This window comes from Bos indicus x Bos taurus, chromosome 19 (assembly GCF_003369695.1).
Source record: "Bos indicus x Bos taurus breed Angus x Brahman F1 hybrid chromosome 19, Bos_hybrid_MaternalHap_v2.0, whole genome shotgun sequence".
Lineage (NCBI taxonomy): Eukaryota > Metazoa > Chordata > Mammalia > Artiodactyla > Bovidae > Bos > Bos indicus x Bos taurus.
In genome coordinates, this window is record NC_040094.1 from 56532544 (window position 1) to 56555758 (window position 23215).

General features: G+C 52.9%; 2 protein-coding genes across 6 annotated transcripts in view; one reads left to right on the forward strand and one right to left on the reverse strand.

Annotated features, from left to right (window-relative positions):
* Nucleotides 1–316: 316 nt before the first annotated feature.
* On the reverse strand, nucleotides 317–6274 carry UBALD2 (UBA like domain containing 2). Of its 2 annotated transcripts, none has more exons than XM_027518634.1 (3): nucleotides 5840–6274; nucleotides 5391–5453; nucleotides 317–1403 (listed from the first exon to the last, which is right to left on the reverse strand). In XM_027518634.1, the coding sequence occupies exons 1-3, from the start codon at nucleotides 5957–5959 to the stop codon at nucleotides 1086–1088; spliced, it is 501 nt and encodes a 166-aa protein (XP_027374435.1). In that variant the 5' UTR covers nucleotides 5960–6274; the 3' UTR covers nucleotides 317–1085. The 2 variants fall into 2 exon arrangements, with proteins under 2 accessions (XP_027374435.1, XP_027374434.1); XM_027518633.1 differs by having other exon boundaries at nucleotides 317–1406.
* A 15929-nt stretch (nucleotides 6275–22203) lies between these two features.
* The window catches only part of RNF157 (ring finger protein 157), a 74833-nt gene continuing 73821 nt past the window's right edge, over nucleotides 22204–23215 (forward strand). For 2 of the 4 annotated variants that reach the window (XM_027518648.1, XM_027518647.1), the window contains exon 1: nucleotides 22204–22343. In XM_027518648.1, the coding sequence (XP_027374449.1) occupies nucleotides 22256–22343 (88 nt within the window). In that variant the 5' untranslated portion in view covers nucleotides 22204–22255. The remainder of the gene's footprint in view (nucleotides 22344–23215) is intronic. The other 2 variants (XM_027518646.1, XM_027518649.1) reach the window with 2 other exon arrangements.

Here is a 23215-nt window from a genome sequence, read left to right on the forward strand (position 1 = left end):
CAGGCAGGCAGCTCCCCCACCACCAACTGCAAAGATAGGGGCTGCTCCAGGGCTAAGGCTCAGCCTGTGGTGGGCCGTGAGGTGGTGGCCAAGGGCCAAGAGGAGAGGGTCACTATGACCAAGCCAGGACCTGTTCCTCCTCCTCCCCACCCCAACCGGATCCGACCTTTCAGCCCCCCTTGTCAGAACTCCCAACCCCGCCGCATGGCCATGGGGCTGGTCCCCTGAACCACAGCACAGCCAAGGGCCCCCCCCACCCCTCTGCCCAAGGAGCACGCTCTCTGTACCAAGGCAAATAAAGGCACCGCAAACCAGGGAAGTTAGAAAAGTCTCTTTTAAGTTTTAAATTAAAATTTCACCCTGGTGAGATGATTTGATTTGGGAACTCCATCCAAAGGCAAGCCCTCCACTCTGCTGTCCACGGCCGAGCACACAGTGGGAGAGGCTGGGCGGCCCTCGGGTTGGGGGCTGGCTCACAAGTCCTACACGAGCCCTGCACAGCTAGCCGCTGAGGCGACGCCGGCCAGAGCACCGCTGACCGGGGGTGGGCAGCGGCCCCCACACCTTCAGCCACCCAGCACTGCCGGGAATGCCTCCCACAGCTGTCACGGGGAGTGGGAAGGCCGTGGTCCTTCGCCCAATTCCAGGTGTGACCTTTGAAAGGAGGCGGCGAGCAGGCACCACTTGACTGCAGAATCACACCACCCGGCTCCCAAGCACCTGCCCTGGGACTGGGGTTGGAGGAAGGGGTGCTGGCCCACTGGGTGGCTTCTCTGGCCTTTCCCCACTGACCCAACACCCCGTCGGCCAGCCCCGTTCTCACATACATTAGTTATTTTTATATATTCATATATATATTATAGTTATATATTAAAAAGAGGGGGAAAAAAAAAAAACTTGCCTGAAGAGAAACTCCTGAAGGATCCAAGTGGCTCAGGAAGTTTACTGTCCCCCCACCCACAAAAATTCTCTTATATAAAATCTTCCAGTGCGATCTTCAGGAAACCCCCGCGCGCCCAGCTTCCCCCCCCGCCCGCCCTTGGACTGCCCCCCAGCTCCAGCCCAGCGCCCGGCGGCATCCAGTCTCATCTCTGGCCGTCCATCGCCGCCATGGCTTTCTGCTGCGTGCTCGCCTGCTGTGCTCCGGGGGGCCACGTGGGCTGTGGGTGGTGGAGGTGGTGGAAGCTGTGGGCCGTGGGGGAGGAGGGCGGGATCCAGGCGGCCTGGTGGCTGGGCGGGGACGAGGCCCAGAAGGGGCTGAAGTTTGCAGGGGGTGAGCAGGCCACGGCGGTCATGGGGCTGTTGCTGCTCTGCAGGCCCTCGGAGGCGCGAAGCTTTGAGAACATGGCCAGCGCGTCAGGGAAGTTGGGCGGTGTGGCAGGTGTGTTGCTGGGGGTACACATCTGCTGGGAGAGAACACAGGGGTCTCGAGGGCTGCCCACGTGGGCCCTCCTCCCAGATCCCCAAGCCACAATCCGAGGTCCTACAGAGCTTGCCTTCCCGTGGGGCTCACCCAGGCCTGACCCTTTTATTTCCCATTGTTCAGTCCAAAAGAGGTTTCAGCAGCACAAAAACCCCTTGCACGGAGCCACTAAAAACCAAAACCATGGGGATGGATTCCTACAATTTTTGTCAAAACCAAAGTGTTTCTTTTTTGAAAAAATACTTGTTTGGCTGTGCTGGGTCTTAGTTGCAAGCAGGTGGGATCTAGTTCCCTGACCAGGGATATAACCTAAGCCCCCTGCATTGGGAGCACAGAGTCTTAACTACTGGACCACCAGAGAAGTCCCCAGAGTGTTTCTTGATGCTTGGGAATGACATCCCCAGTGTCAGAAGCAAATGGTTAATTCCAGCCAGGAGCTAGGGTGTCAGATTAAAGCTGAGACAAGGGAGGAAGCCCAGGGCACCACTGCTTAGCGCTTCAGCCTGGGTGAAAACCCAGCTGGCTCTTCAATAACCTGCCCTCAGATGTCCCGGGGTGGCCAGTCAAGGGAAGACAGCCAGATCCGGGGTTTCCCTCAAGGGCCAGCCCAGGGGGAGCTGTGCCTGCCGGGCGGCAGTGCTGGTTGGCGGGCGTCAGGGCCTCTGCCTCGTCACCTCACTCCTCACGGGGGTGCCAGGTCTTTCTGATTATTCTCTCTGTGTTAGAGATGAGGAAACCGAGCCCCAGAGCTCAAATCAGTTGACCCAAAACACAGCACAGCAGGGACCTCCCTAGTGGCCCAGTGGTTAAGAATCCACCTTCCAATACGGGGGACGCAGGTTCAATCCCTAGTCAGGGAACTAAGATTACACAAGCCACGGGGAAACTAAACCCGCCTGCCTCAACTAAGACCTGATATAGCCAAATACTTAAAGCACACCACTGCAGGATGCAAGCTGAGCAGCCGGAACCTGGGGGACTCCCAGGTCTGCAGGCCCAAGCTCTTAACCTCCACCCAGCCCCTACTCCTCTGCAATTAGTCAATCTAGCGTAACTTCATGCCCAGGCTCCCCTGAGGACAAAAACCAGGGATGTCGGTTTCCGGTGTCCCCAGCGACTGGCTGCCAGTGTCTGGGGGAGTCCACTCAGCCCCTCTCAGCCCTCTTCCCGGGGGTAGCTGCAAACATGCCAACCTCTGCTGTCTTCTGCCACAACCCTGAGCAGGGACTCCAGCCAGGAAGGGCAGGGGCCAGGCTGGTGTGCCGTAACTGGCAGCCTCCTTGCAAACACCAGGGATGGCAGACCACCCCCGCCCCCCCCCGGCCCCTGCCATGTGGGGAGCATAGAGGTGCCATCCAGGAGCACCTCGCAGGGGCCCAGGGAGGAGGCAGCAGAGAACACGGCCTGCACAGAGCCTGTTGTGACCCCCACGGCCGCTTCTCCCTTTCCCAGGAAGCCATGGGAGCCCTTCTTTGAATTTCTCCTAATTTTAGCAACACCGGCCCCTCCCCCAGGCACAGGGCTCAGGGAGCAAGATTTGAGGACTCTTCACCTTGCAGTCGGAGCTTACACAGCTCTGCAGTTAAAAACTCCAGCCCCCAAATGGGGACAGGCCCACGGCGGTTGGGGGGAGGGCAACCCTCTCTGATTAACTGGGCTGACCCCGCCCCCCCACCATCAGCAGCTGGGGCTCCAACCCGTGTCCTCTCCCGGGAGGCCACAGGACCCAAGGCAGCAGGCCTGGCCCCACCCAGACCACTTCCCTCCTCCCTTCACTATTCCCCCACCACCACCCCCCTTCCAGGGCTGACTTCTCGGCAGCAGGAAACAATGAATGGGGGGTGGGGGCAGGAGCCGATTGCGTCACAACATCGTGACCGACTTCCCCAGTTCACCAGCCAGCGATCCGGAGCAGGCCCGTGCCCGCCTGCCTGTGTGAGCTCAAGCAACTTCCTTAACCTCTCTGGAGCTTCTCTCTGCTTCTATGAAACCAGGGGTTTGGACCAAGTCCTGTGAAAGTCCAGCTCTGCTTCTAACAGCTACGGAGAGCGCGTCCCAGCTCTCAAGCACACCCAGCATCCACTGCCCGCTCTGAACAGCCCACTGTTTCCTGGCCAGTGTTTTTCTCCTCTTCCTGGTCCTTCCAAATCTAACCCGGGAGCCCATCCCCCTCTTATCTGGGAAGATGCCTCCAACTGTTGATGTCCAGTAATCTACGGGACAGCTATTTATCAGTTACTCATGGCCTGGGGCACTTTTGGTATTTTTATGTAACATTTTCCTTTGATTTATTATCTCTCAAAAAAATGACCAGCTCCAAGAGGGCAGGGATGGTGTTCGCTCAGGTTCTGGTTAGGTACTCAATACATGCTACACTCATGGGAGACAACAATCATACCCTCTGTTACAGAACCGGCAACAGCCCTCGAGGGAAGCTTCAAAAGGATTACAAACCCTGCGGGAAAGAGCCACAGAACCTGCAAGGATCACCAGTCCTGGCTCTCGCAGGCGAGCCTCTCTGCTGAAGGCAGCACAGAGCCGCTGAGCCGGAAGCCTGGGCCTTTTGAAATGACCAGTTGATGGAACAAACCTCAAGGGCCCCTTTGAGAGGACACGGAGCCAGGACATTCCCAGGCTCACGCGGCAGCCTCCTCTCAGTCAGGTGCGGGTGGAGGCCCCCCTGGAGATGGACCCCTCTTGTTTTACCAAGAGCCTGGCCTCAACCGCCACAGTCCTGCAGCCGGCATAATCCTCATCATACTCCAATGCAGTTTTGTTTTTTGATTTATACACAACGGGCCATTCCAAGAGAAAAGCTGGTTAAAGGGGTCAAAACAGAACCCCCACCACCACTTGTCCTTTGTAACTACATGAATACATGGCATCAATAACAAGACACAGCAGAGGAACCCACGGCAGCTTCTCCAGGCAAAGTGGCCACTCTGAGAAGGGAGCTGTGGGCAAGGACACTGAGCGTGAGAAATGGCAAAAAATACACTTCAGAAGCCGCAACAGATCTGGAGTGTGTTTTACGATCCCTATCGGGGGGCCCTCCTCCCCCAGCAGGGCACACTGGTGACTAGAGGGGGAAGAGGAGGCATTCAAACCTCTAAAGGGAAGGGATGTCCTGAGCCCAGTGGAGAGCAGGACGCCTTATGGCCAGCAGGGCAAAAGGCCCAGGCCTGGCGCCAGCTTGGAAAAGAGAAGAAAGCAAATTCAGGCCTGAACCACTTCTGTTTCCTGTGCTTTGTATGTCTTCACCTACAGAGATTAAACGCATTCTTGGCTTATCTAGTCAAAAACCTGTAAGTCTTCCAGGCGGCTCGGGGTTAGGTCTTTTCCCACGAACAGGAAAGAGTGGACATAACTACCTAGGAAGAGCCCAGCTCCCAGGCCGGAGTGGATTTGTCCCTTTCCTGTTCCCCGTAGAGCTGGGTTGTTTGGAAGCGGTGGTGGGGCTGGGCGGGGGTTTGCTGCCACTCAACAGCAAGAAGTGGCGCTCCATAAACAGACACCCCCGGGTCCCAGTCCCCTGGGGGGGGGGGGGGCCGGCCTTCGCTCCCGCTCTCCGTTTCCCCCTCCCCCTCCCCCGATATCCAGTTATCCTGAGCCCCCTCCCCACACCTGCCTCCTGGCTACTCCTCCAGCCACCCTCCTGGCCCCTGACCTAGGAAGATCGACGGGGCACAAGGCCTCAGGTCGAGCCATAGTGGCCCCGGAGGCCTGACCGCAAAGTTGGGCGAGCCGGCCGGCCCCGGGAGCCGCTCTTTCCTGGAAGACATTTTGGCTCTTTGTTTACAACGCGGCGCGGCGCTCCCCGGCAACATGGCTGTCACTGCCGGCGCCTGACAGCGGCCCCCGGCCCGCGCGCTCGGCCGCCCCGGTGCGCTGCGCCCCCGGCCGCCCCGGGTGCGCCGCAGCCGCGGCGAGACCGGCCCTCCCGCCCGCCGTGCCCGGCCACACTTACCATCTGGTGGTGGTGGTGACCGTTGGGAATGTTGGTTTCTTGGAAAAACGTGCTCAGGGCGGTCTGCGGACAAACACAGCGGCAGGGTGGCGGTTAACGGGGGTCGAAGGTAGGAAGCCCAAGGGCCCCACCGACCCCACCGACCCCACCGGCCGGGACCCTCCGCGGTGTCCGTGGCGCTGCGCTCCCGGCCTCCGGGTCCGACCCTTCAGCCGGCAGGCACGCGTCGCTCGGAGGGGGCGTCCCCCAGACCCCGCGAGGGTGCCAGGCGGCAGGGCCCCGCGCCCCACGCGGGCGCCGATCGCCGGACCGGGCGATATACATAGAGCTTCCCTGCCCCCTCTCCCTCCGCGGCGTGCGGCCGGTCGCCCCGGCCTGCACCCCGACCCCAGGGCCGGCGGCCAGCGAGCGGGACCGCCCGGGAGCGCTGGCTCTCGGCCCGCACGCACCTCAAACTGCCAGTGGGCCGCCTGCAGCAGCTGCTTCGCCTGGTCGGCCGCGCAGCCCGCGGCCAGCACGAACTGGTTGATCATGACCTGGTGCCGCAGCTCATCCATGTTCACCGACATGGCTCCGGCCGGCGCGCACTCCCGGGCTCGGCGGCCGCGGGAGGCCGGCTGCCCTCCGCTCGAGCTCGCCGCCGCCGCCCGCGGCCTCCGGACCCTCGGCCGCCGCGCCGCCCGCCTGGCGAGTGTTGTTGTCCGACTCGCGCTGCCGGCCGACACCACAAACAACAGCGCGGGGCGGGGCCGCGTGTCCCAACGTTCGGGGGCCGAGAGCCGCCGCCGCTGATTGGCCCGCTCCGCTCGGCCGGGGCCCGGTTCCCGTGCGGACGTTCGATTCGAATCCTGCGGCCTGCGGGCCCGCACTGTTTCTCTTTTTGCCTGGCCGCGCCCATTGGCGGACGTCGGCGCCGTGGGGCTCCCGGGCATTGGCCAGACGCTGTGTTTTGGCTCGTTTGGGCTCCTGATTGGCCCCGACCCGGCGTTTGGGGCGGAGCCGCGCCATCTGATTGGTCTCCCGTGAGTCTGTTTGAACTCAACTTGAAAACCTTGAGTGCCAGCTGATTGGCTGAGGCGCCTCTATTTGCTGTTGTAGTCTTGGGGGGGTGGTGCGGCCAAGTTCATTCATTACTTCATTGAAACTGAACATGCTCAGCTGGAAAAGCAAGACAGTGGCTTTGACTCACTTCCTCTGAAAGATGTGGTCATCTCGAGAAACACAGTGATCAAAATAGGAAACAGAGTCTTTTAAGCTGCTCAACTCAAAATTGTTTATTTTTTTTAAACTTTCAAGCCGCTCTACTTTTTTTTTTTTTTGCTTTTTATTGAAGTGTAATGTAATCTCTTCATGCCTCCTTCCAGTCCAACCCACCCCAAAAGCCCAACAGTCTTTCCCTACGTTTTTAGGCCAAAAACTTGGCTTTCTGAAGATGTAAACTAATGTTAATGTACATTAAATATAATCGAAAGGAGAAAATGAGACTTTCTCAGACACCAATATTGAAAACTAAAAAAAAAAAATGTTTTTCCATAAATTGATTGACCTAACTGAAACTTTGTTTCTATACAGGTACTGGCTCTCAACTCTAGATATTTAAAAACAAAGTTTATTTATATACACTGAGCTTCCATCTTCTGAATTAGATTTAACCTTCAAGTTTTGTGCTTGGGAATTGTCAGGATGGGAGAAGAACTAGGAGTTTAAGCAGACTGAAGACAGGCCAGAGAATTTAGAACGGTAAATAAACATTGCTAGGAATTCACTGTGAGAATTTCTGTTTCTGAAAAACTTTGTAAGTTCTGGATCTAAAATACCAATCAAAGAGAACATTATAATTAATTATGAGTCTTCAGAACAGGAGGCTAAAGGAAAGGAAGCCATGATTCTATTTTGACTTTGCCTGAAGTGGATTTAACTCTCCATCTAAGAAAACCTAACCATATTAAAAAAAAAAAAAGAATATAAATAAGGAAAAAGTTACACCCAATGTTTATGTACTGATGAAAACCAGCTTCAGGCACTATAATGAGTTTGTCCCATTTAGTTAGTCCCTTTGTTTGTTTGTTTGTTTTGAAGGAGCAGGAGTCAGCTTTTTGCCTGCCCAGACCCATTTCTGTTGCCGTAATTGTACTTCGCTCCCTCCAAGTTTGCATGGGCTGAGACCTGGAGTGTGGCTGAAGAGTCAAGTACAGCTTGCAGCCCTTCCCTTCCAGTAATTGCAAGGTGAAAACAAAAGTGAGCAGCCAGCAGTTGCGATTTGCCAGGGAGCCTGGGCCACAAGCAGCCTCAGAACAAGGAAGTACTGTGACTGTGCGGCTCCAGTTTTCGCAAGTACATACAGGTGTCCAGCATGCCAGGGCCATGAGTAGTAAGACCGAACTGGGCAGAGGCATTGCAGGCTGCAGGAACCCTTATGTCTGTCTGTTTGTTTTGACTACGCCTTGCAGCATGTGGGACCTTAGTTCCCCGACCAGGGATCAAACCTGTGCCCCTTGCAGTAGAAACGCAGAGTCTTAACCACTGGACCACCAGGGAAAGTCCAGGAGCCCTTTTGTTTTGTTCTGTTTAGTACCTAAGTTGTGTCTGACTCTTTGTGACCCCATGGACTGTAGCCCTCTAGGTTCTTCTGTCCATGGGATTTTCCAGGCTAGAATACTGGAGTGGGTTGCCATTTCCAGGAAGACACAGGTCCTGAAAACACCAAAATTGCCAAAGCTATTTTTTCTTGGGTATCAATGTGGTCTGTTCTGAAGCTTTCTTTAATGTTTACCATTTGCAGGGCACAGCTGTAGACGCACAGCAGAGGCATGGAAGACCAGGCCCCCGAGCCGTTCTGGTTATCTGCTGTGGACATAAAGTCAACTTGGGCAGAGAAAGCAACAGAATTCTGCCTCTGATTTGTAGCTGTGAGTAGTGGAGATGCTTAATCAATACTTTGGCTTCTGAGAATCTGTTTGGCAATGAACAGGAGTAGGGCTTCCCCTTCTCAGGCTGGGAAACAGGAGTGCCCCCCTCCTGGGAGCACAGGGAAAATGAATGAGGTCATGTTTGTAGAGGGCTTTGAGCTGTTGGGACGAAAGCAGCTCCCCAAGTGCAAGGTGTTATTAACCGAAGGTATTATTATTTTCATCCGAGAGGACAGAGCGCAGCAGGCAAAACAGAGCAATAAAAGCATGCCCATTAATAGCGAATAAAGTACAGTAGTAGTCTCGGAAGGAACAAAATCCTTGTTACATCAATGGTCTAGGCTACAGAAAGAGCCAAGATACAACAACTAGGAGAAACAGTCTTAGCTAGTATTTCCTCGGGGGCAGGGGAGGTGGGACGGGGGTCCAGATAACAAGGATGTTGGGAATGCAAGTCCTGAATTGGTGGAGAGACAGGCAACAATAAATCGCTGGATCGTCACCAACAGTTGCAATTAACCAAGCATTTCTGGTGAGCCAGGCATCTCTTGAAGACTTTATTGTTGTTTAGTCGCTCAGTGGTGTGCGACTCTTTGCAACCCAGTGGACTAGCCCACCATATTCCTCGATCCATGGGATTTCCCAGGCTAGAATAGTGGAGCGAGTTGCCATTTCCTTTTCCAGGAGATCTTCCTGACCCAGGGATCAAACCCAAGTCTCCTGCCTGGCAGGCAGATTCTTTACCGCTGAGCCACCAAGGAAGTCTTTCAAAGAGTTTACTGTCTGTTAACTCATTTCAATCCACGACAATCCAGAATTCCATTTCACAAGCGAAGCAATTAAGGCACAGAGGAGGGGAGGAGCTTACCTAAGGTCACAGTAGTAAATGCTGGAGTGAAGCATCAGCCGATGTAGTTCCAGAACCTTGTGGTTAACCATTACACCACACTACCTTCCTTAATGCTGTACTGTCACCTCAGTGGGGCTCACAAAGAGCCATCAAGGGCACTGGGACTTGCACAGGGGTTGCTTGGAAAGAAATGAGCCGCAGATGAGGAAAAGGAGGCATCTGCTCTCTTGGGCAATCATGGGGGAGGGGTGGAGAACTGACATTCCCAGGCCATCTCTGATGTACATTCCATTCCTATTTCTTTCTTCTTCCTCTCAACTTCTTATTCTCTGACCCAAACAGATCCAACAGAACTGAGAGAAGGACTTCCTTGGCGGTCCAGTGGTTAAAACTCTACACTTGCAATGCAGTGGGGCGTGGGTTTGACCCCTGGTCAGAGAACTGAGATCCCACATGCTGTGTAGAACAGCCAAAAAGTTAAAAAACAAAACAACAACCGAGAGGGGGAACTTGAGGACTCTTGGTATGTAAGACCCACCATATGCAGTCCCCTTGCTGAAATTTTGTACCCCCTGAACATCTTCTATGGTTTGAAACTTCCAATAGGCTTTGAGGCTCAGAGAGGGTGAGGAACTTATTCAAAGTCACTGCTTGACTTATGGGAACACTAGGATTAGATCTTTCCTTCTTTCCTTCCTTCCATCCCTCCTCAAATTCTTATTTCTTGTTTCCCTACTGTTGCTTCAAGATACCGAGACAATAGGACAAGGTGGCCGGGAGAAGCAGAAAGATGTTGAGAGTAAAGAATCATGGGAGGGGATGTAGTGTCAGGGAAGGGGGTCGAATGCAGACAGAGTTCGAGGGGCAGCTGGATTAGGCTGGAGGTTAGGCCTGCCTCTCCTTTTATGGACTTCTAAAGCAATCGCCAACTCTTGCTTGTTTGACACAACCTATTTTTTTTTAACTTTTTTTTTCTGTTGCGGTGGGTCTCAGTTGCAGTGTTCGGGCTTCTCTCTAGCTGCAGCCCATGGGCTCTAGAGCGCTCAGCAGTTGCGACACAGGGGCTCAGTAGCCCTGTGGCATGTGGGGTCTTATTTCTCTGACCAGGGATCGAACCCGAGTTCCCTGCATTGCAAGGCTATTTCTACTATACGATGGTTAAGGTAAACTTGGCCCCTTGTTTTTCTAGTCTTTTTCCGTAAAGAAAGGGCTTCCGTAATGGCTCAGATGGCAAAAAATCTGTCTACAATGCAGGAGACCCAAGTTTCATCCCTGGGTCGGGAAGATCTCCTGGAGAAGGAAATGGCAACCCACTCACTCCAGTATTCTTGCCTGGAGAATTCCATGGACAGAGGAGTCCATGGAGTTGCAAAGAGTTGGACACAACTGAGCGACTAACTTTCCTTAGTGGAGATGGGGGCTTGGTGCAGTAACACGTCTACTCCAGGCAAATCCCAGTCCCCCTCTGTGATCATTGAGATTTACGTCTGTCGAGAATGTTCCCTGAACCCAGCTCTGTGCTATTCTTTATTTGGATTACCTTTTTTAATACAACAACCCAGTGGGGTGAGGCCTGTGCTTATCCCCAATTAACAAAGAAGAAAAGCGGGGTCAGAGAGGTAATAATTGGCCAAGTCACCAGTTCGCTCAGGGTGCAGTTGAGGTCTGAACCCAGGTCCACGTGTTTGCTCCCAGAGCTTATGCTCTTCAATATCGCCGGCTCCTTTCTAGCTCTGTCCACCCGCTGGAATCCACCTTCAGTGATACTAAAACTGGTCTGTATTGTTGGAAGTAGTGGGAAGGTCAAAGCCAGACCTCAGGGATGAGTTCATACTGGTTTATACCAGATTAAGTTTTCACTAGATGTTACATGTCCACAAGGGACAAAGTTCATACCACTCCCAGCAGAGTTAATGGCATTTCCCAGAAGCACCACTGGTGGTCTGTACTCTGAGTCCTGCACCTGCCAGCCCCGTGACAAGCCGGCCCCGCCTCCCGTTGCCAGGTGTGTCTTATGGTAGGTAGGTCTCTGGCAACCCTTTCGAAGGGACAACATCAGAGGGGGGCCTTGGCCAGAGGGCAGGAGACAGCCTTCTTAGGAAGGTCTTCCTTCTCTGGGGTCCTCAGCTGTCCTCTTGGACTCAGGCACCAGCCTCTTTCTATGGGACAGAAATCGATGAGCCTGGCACTGGGCCTTTCTAGCCCCACCCATGCTTCTAAAACACAGGAGGAGGCCGGTTGTTATGACTGCCACTGACTTTAAGGTTTGAGACAGGCTTCCAACCTGGCACACCTTTTTTTTTTTTTTTTTTTGAGAACTATATCCTGCATTAGGTTTGTGTGTAACCTATGCACAGTTTGAAGCAGAATGAACAATCACCCACGCACCCAGCACAGAACTCAAGACTACTACCTCTGAAAGCCATGCCTCTCCTCAAATGCATATTCCTTTCCTCCCCAGACACATAATCCTCAAACTTGCATTATGCATTCCCTTGTTTGGTTATTTTTTGTCATTTAATTTTATGTGTATGTATTTCCAGACAAAGGTGATTATGAGTCTCAGAGATTGATTCCAGGGCACAAATGACTCACCTTTGCCCGGGCCCAGTCCCTCTCTCCCCTAACTCTGTTGGGTGAGCCTAACGGAGCCCCCGAGCAATACAAATCCCTGGCTCTTTTTCGTGACCTCAGACAGAGACACTGATCCAAACTAGCAATCATAGGAGATAGTCCAAGAGAGTTCCTTGGAGGAGGGAAATCTAAGTTGGGAAGGATTTGGGTAGATAGAAAGGAGAAAGAAGAGAATTTTGGTTTTGTGGGTTTTTGGCTGTGCTTGGTCTTTGTTGCTGTGCAAGGGCCTTCTCTAGTTGTGGTGAATAGGGGGGCTACTCTGTAGTTGCAGGGCTCTAGGCATGAGGGTTTCAGTAGTTGCAGCCCACAGGCCCAGTTGCCCCTTGGCATATGAAATCTTCCCAGACCAGGGATCGAACCCCATGTCCCCTGCACCAGCAGTGGATTCTTAACCACTGGACCACCAGGGAAGTCCAGAAAGGGACTTGAAGAGTTACCTTGAAAGCAAGTTCATAGCAAGACCCATTGGAGCTTCTGTTGGGAAGCTCCAGCTTCTGCTGGGAAGTGGAGGGGGGAATGTTAAGTTTGGAGAGGCAAGGGTTGGAGTGGATCTGTGCTGGGCAGCGGGGGAGAAGGGGGCTAAAGTATCACTTCCTTTATCCATGAAAAATGGTACATCCTTCCTCAAGTTGCTGCCAAGACTCTTCAAATTAGGTTAAGCTAAGCTATGCTGGGGTAACTACAATCCTTACTTGTCACCCATGCGAAGTTTGCTGTGGTTTGGTGACTTTCAAGAAAAACTGACCTCTGGGCAGTGATATAACGATCCAGCCTATGGGAGCTTCCACTGTCTTGTAAACTACAGCCCTCAGGCTGCCTCCTGTTTTTGTAAATAAAGTTTTATTGGAACACAGCTACACTTATTTGCTTATGATTCATCTATGAGTACTTTTGAACTATAGTGGTTGCCGAATGAACAACAAAGCCTACAACGTTTCCTGTCTGACCCTGTGCGCCAGCCAGAACTTGGCAATGAGAGGGCTGGAGGGTGGCAAGTAAGTGCTTTAGCGCAGAAGTAGTACACCTCTGCTCAAGGTTCATTGTCCAGAAAAGTCACATGGCTACTCCTAACTTCCAGGGAGCAGCCAAGTCCATCCACCACACACCCAGAAGTAGAGAAGGAGGGACTGGTGAACATCAACAGTGTCTAAACGACCTCTGTGAGGCCCTTCCACAGGTACCAGGCTGTCAGGCAGTGAGGATGGATTTATTTTCCCTTGCTTTTCTGTAAATCCCAGAGTCATAGAGGGAATATAAATGGACCAGGGCTCAGCAAAATGGAGAGAAATATTGGAGCGGTCTGGAGTTTATAAGGAGATGCTACTTGAGGTTGCAGAAATTTTCAGAAACACAGGAAGCCAGGGTATGTTGAGGAAGGAGAAAAAAAAGGGAAAGCAAGTCCTGGAGGGGAAGTGTTTGTTTAAAGTCCCTGGTTGGTTTTCTTTTGTTTTTTGTTTTTTTTCTCAAGTTTTGTGGTAACAGGTACCCTCCTCCTTTGGGAACACAGGGCACCTTGGGGCAGATGATGGACATGTGCTATTTCCTGACCCCAAGAGCTCACGCCACATAGATCACTCTCTGGACCAAGCAGGGTACTGTTAATAAACACAGGGCAGCTTTCCACATAAAGAGGAAGGAAGTTTCTACCGAGAATGAGAACTCTGGGTTGTACACAACAACTGGGAAACTACCAGAACGCGCCTTTGTCACCAGCAATACCCATGTCCATCAAGCCTTGAGAGCAGCCAGAGGAAATCCTATGACCTGTCCTTGGGGAGCTGCCAGACCAGAGCCGTGCTACTGACCAGGCTGTGCACAGAGCCCAGTCATCAAACAGGATTGTGCAAGGAGTCAGGATTTCTGTCCAGACCTGAAGGTTCTTAAAGAGCACAGGCGTCACCAAAGTGTCTATAGGAGAGAAGTTCAAGGCCAAGAAAGACCTAGGAGGGGTATCAAAGGGCTTGTTGAAAACGGTCCTAATTCAGATAAGGAGAAGAGGTAGAAGGAAGTGGGATGAGGAAGGTAGGTTAAACTTACAGGGACTTCCCTGGTGGTCCAGTGGCTAAGACTCCATGCTCCCAATGCAGGGGGCACCGGTTCAGCCCCTGGTCAGGAAGCTAGATCCGACATGCTGTGACTAAAGATCCCACGTGCCACAATTATGACCTGGCACAGCCAAATCAATCAATAAATATTTTTTAAAAAACGTGGAGAGGCAAAGTGAAGGTGAGGTGGAGAGCCATCCCTCTGTGTTGCCCTTTCCACTGGTGGCCCTACAGAAAGAACTACTCTGCTGGCTGGGTGACCAGCAGGCCTGGCCGAGGGACAGGTTTTCCTCATGGAAGCTGGTAGGACTGGTAATCTGTGGGTAAGACCTGGGGCTTTAGGCTCGGGTGAACCTCAGGCAGGTTCCTGCTCCCTCACCTGGTTGAGTGAGTTTCAGGTTCTTCATCTGGGAAATGGGAACAATAACCATACGTATCGCTTCAGGGTTGTTTTGAAGATTAAATGAGATAACGCATTCAAAACTGCTTGGATGGCGTCATTGTTCAAAATCGATTATTCTTTGTAAGTATTTAGCAAGTCATTTATTGAATGACTCACATACAGGAAACAGGCTTCCCAGGTGGCTCAGTAGTATAGAATCTGCCTGCTAATGCAGGAGAAGCAAGAGATTCAGATTCAATCCTTGAGTCTGGAAGATACCTTTGAGTAGGAATATGGCAACTCACTCCAGTATTCTTGCCTAGAAAATTCCATGGATAGAGGAGCCTGGTGGGCTACAGTCCGTGGGGTTGCAGAGTCAGACACGACTGAGCAGGAATGCACATATGGGAAACAATGCGCCCAGTCCTTCTGAGGGATTCAAAGAAATCTAAGACTGGGGGTGTGCTGGCAAACTGGCTCTGGGGTGTGGGGCAAGCCCTGGTTTGCAGCTTTTGGTGGTTTCTGTGGTTTAAATAGTTCCATCATGGCCAATTTCAAGCTACTGGCAGTTTAGCAATTGGCTGGCAAAATCCCAAATAATCTGCTCTAGAGAGCAGGCCCCCAACCCAATGGGCTTTCTCTGTACTTAGCCGATGACACACCAGTGAGAAATTAACAGTAGTGGCCGACAGATACACAGCCCAGTCCATAGACGGCCAATCTAGAGGGCCTTTGAGGGCCCTGTTTTCAGGGTACAAGCAGGGATTACTGAGATGCAGAGGGAGAAAAGGGCTCAGGGATAAAATATCCATCTTGTGTAAGGTAACAGGGAGCCACTGGAGGTACGTGGGCAAGAGTATATGATGATGATGGCTGATATCAGTCAAGTTAAGCTGGGAGTGCTTTTTAGAATGGATGAGAAGAGAGAGGATTGAGAGGCAGGAAAACCAGAGGGGAAGCTAATGAAATCGCTAGATCTCTTTTCATACACAGATTGCATCTTGGACTAGGAAAGGTAACAGTACACAACGAAGCAATATAACAAACATACACTTCGTGGAACATAATAGCAATCTGAGGCTTCCAGCAGTTTACCCTGAGAACCACGGTGGTGAGTAGCATCTCTGTTTATTACTCTGTCAGGCTCAACACACAATCTTTGAAGAACCCCTGGTGAAGATAGTAGGTGTCACTTAAATGAATAAGCAATTAGCTCAGGAGTAAATGTGTCTTGTAAATGGAGTCAGGCTTCCCAGGTGGCTCGTTGGTAAAGAAGCCACCTGCCAGTGAAGGAGATGGGGGTTCAATCCGAAGTTGAGAAGATCCCCTGGAGAAGGAAATGGCAACCCACTCCAGCATTCTTACCTGGGAAACTCCATGGACAGAGGAGTCTGGTGGGCTACAATTCAGGGCGCTGCAAAGAGTCAGACGTGACTGAGCATACACACACACACACACACACACACAAAGTCACGGAACTGGTCGGTGATCAAACTTTAGCGAAGAGCTGACTCACTGGAAAAGACCCTGATGCTGGGAAAGATTGAGGGCAAAAGGAGAAGGGGGCAACAGAGGATGAGATGGTTGGATGGTATCACCAATTCAATGGACATGAGTTTGAGCAAACTCCAGGAGATAGTGAAGAACAGGGAAGCCTGGTGTGCTGCAGTCCATGAGGTTGCAAGGAGTCAGAATGACTTAGCACCTGAACAACAGCAACAGACTTCAGCAGGGAAGCACCTTGAATGTGTATGTGATACTTTTAACCTATTTGCTTAGAATCTGATCTAGCCCTCAGGGGTGATCCTCAACCCTCTTTTCTCATCTGCCCTTTGGTTTCCATGCCTGGGAGGAGATGAATGACCCATCTGACCTCAGCTCCAGTTTCAGGGGGATAGAGGGAGCGTGTAGGAAGACTACTGCTCCCTGCTTGAGCTCGAGCTCAGTCCTGGGTAACTTCCGTGGGAGGGTGGTGTACGGTGTGTGGGGCCTGGCATCCCAACAGGTGAACATGTATTCACACTGCTTTGTCCTCTTCTCCTGGCACTAGAAGTCAACCTACCCTGTAAATAAACACACCAAACCAGCAATTCTGGTTTCCCACAGTGAGGCCCGGAGCACGGAGCCTGGGATCCCTGAGTTCTGAGCCAGGCAGCCACTGGCCTGACCTTGGGCAAGTCCCTTGCCTTCCCCAGGCTAGAGCTATGTCCGACCTGTCAGGTGAGGGGCCCTGGATTACATATCCTTCCGCCTTCTTCTAGACCTGACGCTCCAGCCAGCACTCGGTGTTGTCAAGAAACCCTGGGAGAAGGAAGAGAATTTGTTCTCAGCTTCTTCCTTTGATTTTCTAAGTAACCGCAGTTGAGCATAGAGGTGTGGAGGCTGTCGGCTCTGCCTCTTCCACATTCTGGTTTCTCTGGCTAGCAGGTGACAGATGCTGGGCTTTTTGCCTGCCTGGAGTGTTTCCCCCGGAGGAGGCAGAGCGGGCAGCGGATCCAAAGTGGGCTGAAACGTTAGTGGCACCTCCTTTAGCACAGATTTCATCACGTAGCATGTGCAGCCCCAGATGGGGCTGAGCTCAAAACCAAAAGAAGGACAGGGAAGTGAAGGCAGAAGCGAATGTACCGAAATGAGCTTAAGGGCTCTAGTGTTTGACAGAAACAATCTGGGACTAAACTAAAGCAAAATAGAAGGAACTCTCCTGATTTCTTTAAATGAGTGCTTAAATGGGATTAATGTCCCAGGTCTCTCCTTTCTCCAGAGGCCCCGGGGAAGCAGGGCTGGAGGCAGGGTGAGGTACCTCGTGGGACACTGAGTGCCAACTTCAAGGTCACACCCCAGGCACCTCACTCTCCCCACCCAAGCCACACTGGGCAAGTGTAAACATTGTCTTTCATTTCAATCTTAACTTGAAAAATAGATTAAGAAGCTACAAACCCAACTGGAGTCTAAACAGTTGCCCTTTGTTAGAGGCACGCAGCTGAGCAGGAAATTAACAATGAGGAATTCACACTTGGCAAGACGCAAAAATATGAAAGGCCGATGGCTGATTTCCTAGTGGGCAAGGTTATTTTCCTCAACAGAGAGCTTTTGGTTGTCGGAGGAACAGTTTGCTGGGTCCCAAAACATTTAGGATCAGGCCCCTGTGTCCGCATCAGCCTGGCGTGCCCATCTGGAGCAGGATGTGAAATTCTCTGCTTGTGGTTTTAGCTTGAATCCACTGAAGCCAAGGGCCAAGGACTGAGAGAGAGAGATGAGGGGCTATGCATTGAGACTGGGGCCCTTGTGTGTTTGTTTTTTAATTTGGCTGTTCTAGAACTTCATTTCGGCACACAGGATCTTCCATCTTCGCTGTGGTACAGGTTCGGGGCGGGGGGCGGGGGGCGGGGGTCTTTGCTTTAGTTGTTGCATGAGAACCCTTTAGTTGTGACATGTGAGATCTTAGCCCCCTGACGATGGACCCCGAGCCCCCTGCTTTGGGAGCATGGAGTCGTAGCCACTGGACCACCAGGGTAGTCCCTGGGGCCCATGTTTTGGATACTCAGGATAGCCAGAGTTCTAACTTTCCTGTCACCCAGCCCAGGCAGAAGGGTAAGGCAAACAGGCAAGAAGGAGCCTGTCATAGCTCCTTCAGGTCCCTGAGGCACGCCCCCGACACCCCGGCTCTGCTGCCTTGGGAACTCTGTGCTACCATTAGGACAGCATCTATGAGCTCTTCACCGGCAAGTTCTCTCTCCCCCTCCTGATACGGGCATCTGTGCGAATCTTTGAAATTAGTGGATGTGTCACAAAAGGTGGAAAATGCACGACGGGGCTGAAACCAGGACAGCCAAAACGAATAAAATTAAAGGCTCAAGGGGACTAGCTGACCTAGAAATTCCTCATCCCTCTGTTCTCCTCCCCGCAGGCTTCTCCTTTCTCCCTTAGACCCAAGGTGGAGAAGAAGGGCTAAGACCTGATTAAAATACACGGGCTTGTTACCTCCCTGCCTTCCTTGGATGATTAGAGGGAACCCCTGAGACCCTTAAGCGCTGGCTTCTCTCCTAGGGTTCTCCCAAGGGCTGCATCCTAGGCTTGGAAATGGTTAGAATGCCTTGAGGCTATTTATACAAAGGATGTGTGGTATTTGCATGTAATTTCCCTCTGCGACCTGCGCCTTCTCTCCCCAGACCATTTGTTCAAGTTAAAAGTATTTTTATGACTCTCTTGATGGCTCTCGCTTCTGGATTTTTCCTCTTGTCTGTGCCATCTTTTCCCTCAGGACCTCTCCTTGGCCCACATCTCTGGCAAGGGGAGTCCGGAGGCACCAAGGAAGGACCCGGGAGGAATGCAGTGACGGCTCTTTCAAGGGTTTGCTTATCTCGCCTGCACCCTGAGCACCGGGGGAGGTTCTTTTTTCCAAAACGGTAACACTGTGTGATTGCACTGTAGACCGTGGGACTCTAACCTAATTCACAGAAAAATCTCTTTGATCTGGAACTTTCTCTGAACTACTGGCATCCCTTTCTCTTCTGCCTCCTGACCCTAGTCAGCCCCTTCCCATTATCACTTCTTCTTCTTCTTTTTTTTTTTAAGTCTTAACTCTTTTTTTTTTCGGTTCTGCTGGGTCTTGGTTGCTTTGAACGTGCTTTCTCTGATTGCGGTGGGGGGGGGGGGGCTACTCTCTAGTTGAGATGCTTGGGCTTCTCATTGCAGTGGCTTCTCTTACTGTGGAACATAGGCTCTAGGCGTATAGGTTTCAGTAGCTGTGGCATATAGGCTCAGTGGTCGTGGCTTGGGGGTGGACTTAGTTGCTCTGGGATCTGCCCAGACTAGGGATCAAACCCACGTCCCCTGCATTGGCAGGCGGATTCTTATTCACTGTACCACCAGGGAAGTCCCGATCACTTCTTTTTTTAAACTGAGTCTTGATTCACTAATGGCTTCTTTGTAATAGCCAGTAAGGACTGGAGGAAGAACAAAGTTATAGGCTTGGGGAGTGTTATCCAAGATAGGGAACAGGGCTTCCCTGGGGGCTCAGTGGTAAAAAAAAAAAAATCTGCTTGCCAATGCAGGAGACATGGTTTCCATCCCCGATCCAGGAAGATCCCACATGCCTCAGAACATCTAAGCCCATGTGCCAGTTATTCAGCCTGTGCTCTAGAGCCAGGGAGCTGCAACCACTGAGCCCACGTGCCCTAATGAACCACGTGCCCTAAAGCCTGTGCTCCACAGCAAGAAAAGCCACTGCGCCTTGAGAGCCCATGCACTGCAACGAGAGAGTAGCCCCTGCTTGCCGCAACTAGAAAAAAGCCTTATGCAGCAGTGAAGACCCAGCACAGCCAAAAATAAATAAAAAATAATAATAAAATTATATTTACATATAAAAAGAGAGGGAACAAACCCACTTCCCAAGATCAGAGGCTGAGATGGGAGAAAAACAGATCGTTGCAAAAAACAGGAACAGAGCCGCCTGACTGAGCTACATCCTGCCTGATTCTGGCCGCAGATGTGGGTAAATCCACTCAGGGATGGTGCCCCCTTTACCAATGGCCAAGGGCAGGAAGGACAAAGACTTCTTTGATAATAAGATTATAAGGCATTTTACTCTGTGATGTGCTAAAGGCTTTTTGCTTTGAGGCCATACTGATTCTTCATGACTTGTATTTTATCTTTACCCAGTAATTACAAGGTAGGCCCTGTGTGTGATGAAAAGGGTAGCTGGTAGTCATTGGTTCCCTTCCAAAGATACGTCTAAAAGCCTTCTAGTGGTGAGGGTCAAGGGTTGGAGGGAGGGCTCTGAACTCTGCCACGGAGCCCTGGTGCTTGGGAGAAGCTTCCATCTGCTGGCCTGGGCCAGGGACTTGCCTGCTCCTCAGCATCAGTCAAAAAAAAAAAAAAGACAAGTATGTGTTCCTGCCATCCTGGGGACCCTGAAGACAACCAAGGCAATTGAGTGATGGTATCTTTGTCACCAGGTCTGCAACTGAGAAGAAGACAATTAAAAGTACAAAAGAGGAAACTCCCTGGCAGTCCAGTGGTTGGGAATCCACCTTCCAGTGTTGGGGGATGCTGGATTCTATCCCTCATCAGGGAACTAGGATCCCACGTGCCCACCAGTCAACTTAAGTCCCCTCTAGGCAACTGCTGAGCCCGTGCACAGCACAACTGAGACTCCAGACAGCCAAGTAAATAAATAAATGGATAAAAAAAACTAGTATAAAAGGTAATCAGGAAAGAGACTTTGTGAAATGGCTTTTACAAATCTAATCAAGGGAACCCAAGGGCCCAACAGTACACTGGATGTTGTTGAAACACTGCTGACATCGTGTTCTAGCAGTTGAAGTTTTTGCTAATCAGTCTACCCTCTCACCAGACCCACACAATAAAGAAAAGGTTTAAAACACACGTCTGTAATTAAGCTCTAGAGTGGTGTCTTCTGTCTGTCCCAGTGACCCACTGTGGGTGTATGTTCTCATTCAGAGAAGCCTTCTCCACCTGTCATCCCGCCTTGACTCTCCTTGCTCCCAAAGTTTCCAAAAGGCATGATCTGAGCTTCACTGTCTTGATCTACTCTGAGTTGAGGGTCTCCTAACTTCAGGGCTACATGAGCTGCAGAAGGGACCCATAAACAGAGAATTGTGTATAGAATTCTGCTCTTTGAAAGGAGCTAAATGAGAGGGTTAGAAGTAGGAGTGGAAGTAGTGTCAGATTTTGTTTTCTTGGGCTCCAAAATCGCTGCAGATGGTGACTGCAGCCATGAAATTAAAAAGATGCTTGCTCCTTGGAAGGAAAGCTATGCCTAACCCAGACAGTGTCTTAAAAAGCAGAGACATCACTTGGCAGACAAAGGTCTGTCTAGACAAAGCTATGGTTTTTCCCGTAGTCAGGTATGGATGTGATAGTTGGGCCATAAAGAAGGCTGAGCGCAGAAGAATGGATGCTTTTGCACTGTGGTGTTGGAGAAGACTCTTGAGAGTCCCTTGGACTGCAAGGAGATCAAACCAGTCAATCCCAAAGGAAATCAACCCTGAATATTCATTGGAAGGACTGTTGCTAAAGCTGAAGCTCCAACACTTTGGCCACCTGATGCGAAGAGCCGACTCATCAGAAAAGACCCTGGTCCTGGGAAAGATAGAAGACAAAAGGAAGAAAGGGCGATAGAGAATGGGATGGTTGGATGGCATCACCAACTCAATGGACATGAGTCTGAGCAAACTCTGGGAGATAGTGGAGGACAGAGGATCCGGGTGTGCTGCAGTCCATGGGGTCGGACACGACTTAGAGACTGAGGAACAAAGTGAGGCGGATGTCGGCGGTGACGTCTTCTGAGCAGGTCACCAGCACTGATCAATCTCCCTGACCCCGGGGAGTCCCTTTGAGGCTACGGCGCTGGGGTTGGGGGGAACCCACACGAAGTTCCTCGGCTGGGGCGGGAGGGCTAGGGGCACCCCTCTGCAGGGTTTCTGACCATTGGCTTTGGGATGCTGAGGGGTGGGGCTGGAGAAGGCATCCTCCCCGCCGGGAAGCCGGGTGCGCCCTTCGGATGCTGGGGATAATGGTGAGCGAACTCCTGGGCCTCGACCTGGCGCGCGCGGCGGGACGGCGGCTCCCGCGCAGTCACCTGAGCGGGGTCAGCTGGCTCCACGGGGGCGACGCGTCCCCGGCCCCTCCAGCCGGCGCTGGGCCGCGAGCCCGGAGCCGGCAGGGCGCGCCCGGCGGCCGCTCCGCCGAGTGCCGCCGCCCATTGGCTGGCACCGCGCGGCCCGCTCCCGCCCCGCCCCGCCATTGGCCGCGGCCGCCGCGGGCCCCGCGCGCTAGCCGCGGCTGACATCACGAGGCCTGAGGCGGCGGCGGCGCCCCCGGCCCAGCCCGCAGCCCCCCTCGGCACAGGCGCCGCCGCGGGGCCCGGCGGAGGATGGTGCGCGGCGCGCCCGGGGCTCCCCGCCGCCGAAGCCGCAGCGCCGAGGCAGGAGCGGGCCGCGGCGCGCAGCCGACCCCCGCACCGGACGCGGGGCGAGCGGCCGCCGCGGTGAGGCGCCCAGGGCGGCGCGGGCGCAGCGGCCATGGGGGCCCTGACCAGCCGGCAGCACGCGGGCGTGGAGGAGGTGGACATCCCGTCCAATTCCGTGTACCGCTACCCGCCCAAGTCCGGTGAGCGCGACCCGGGGCTGCGAGGAGGTCGCGATGCCCCCGCGCGGGGGGTTCCCCGGTGGCTCAGGGGACCCAGAGGTCGACGGCGCTGCAGAGCCATCTCGGAGGGTGGGAGGTGTTGGACCAGGTCTGGGAGGGGCTGCTTTAGGGCCCTTGGCGGGGGTCGCCGGGGTGGGCAGCCCCTCCGCCGGGGGCTGGGAGCGGCCTGCGCGCCATCGGGTCCTGTGACGGAGACGTGCGCTCTGGGGACTGCGGCTCCGAGGGGCGGGGTGTCCACGGCGCAGGCCGGGTCCCTTCCTTCCCGCCCGATGCCCGGGCCCCCTCAGGAGCTGAGGGTGAGGTGGAACGGGTTGGCATCCGAAGCGGGCACCTGTGCTAGGTGCTGGCCCTGGTGGCCCCTGGAGAGGGAGGCACAGGTTTGAATTAGGTTCTCCTGGTTGCGGGGTTGGGGGGCGAGGGGGAAGCTGCTGGAGGATGGCGGCCGAAAATGCGTTTGCTGTTGCGGGTGCTTTTTCGAGAGGCTGTCAGAAGAAAGGAGTTTAACAGAAATGTATCAGAGTCATTCGGGTTGTCGCTTTGCCAGAGTAGTGGCAAGCCTGGCATTTGGAATGAGAATAGCCCTGGGATAGGGCACAGGTATTGACAGTGTCTAGAAGTATTATGTTTGTTTTCAGAATCATTAAAACGATAAATGTCTCCAGCCTCTGGCTTGTAGCATAAATATTGGAAGTGGAGGAGAATTTTGACAGCACAGAGAGGCTTACAAGTGGATTGAGCACCAGCCAATTCAAAACTGCTGGCCCAAGACCTAACTCCTGGCTCTTTGTTTTTCAATACTTTTCTCAAGACTTGTGGGGACCCATGGCTACCAT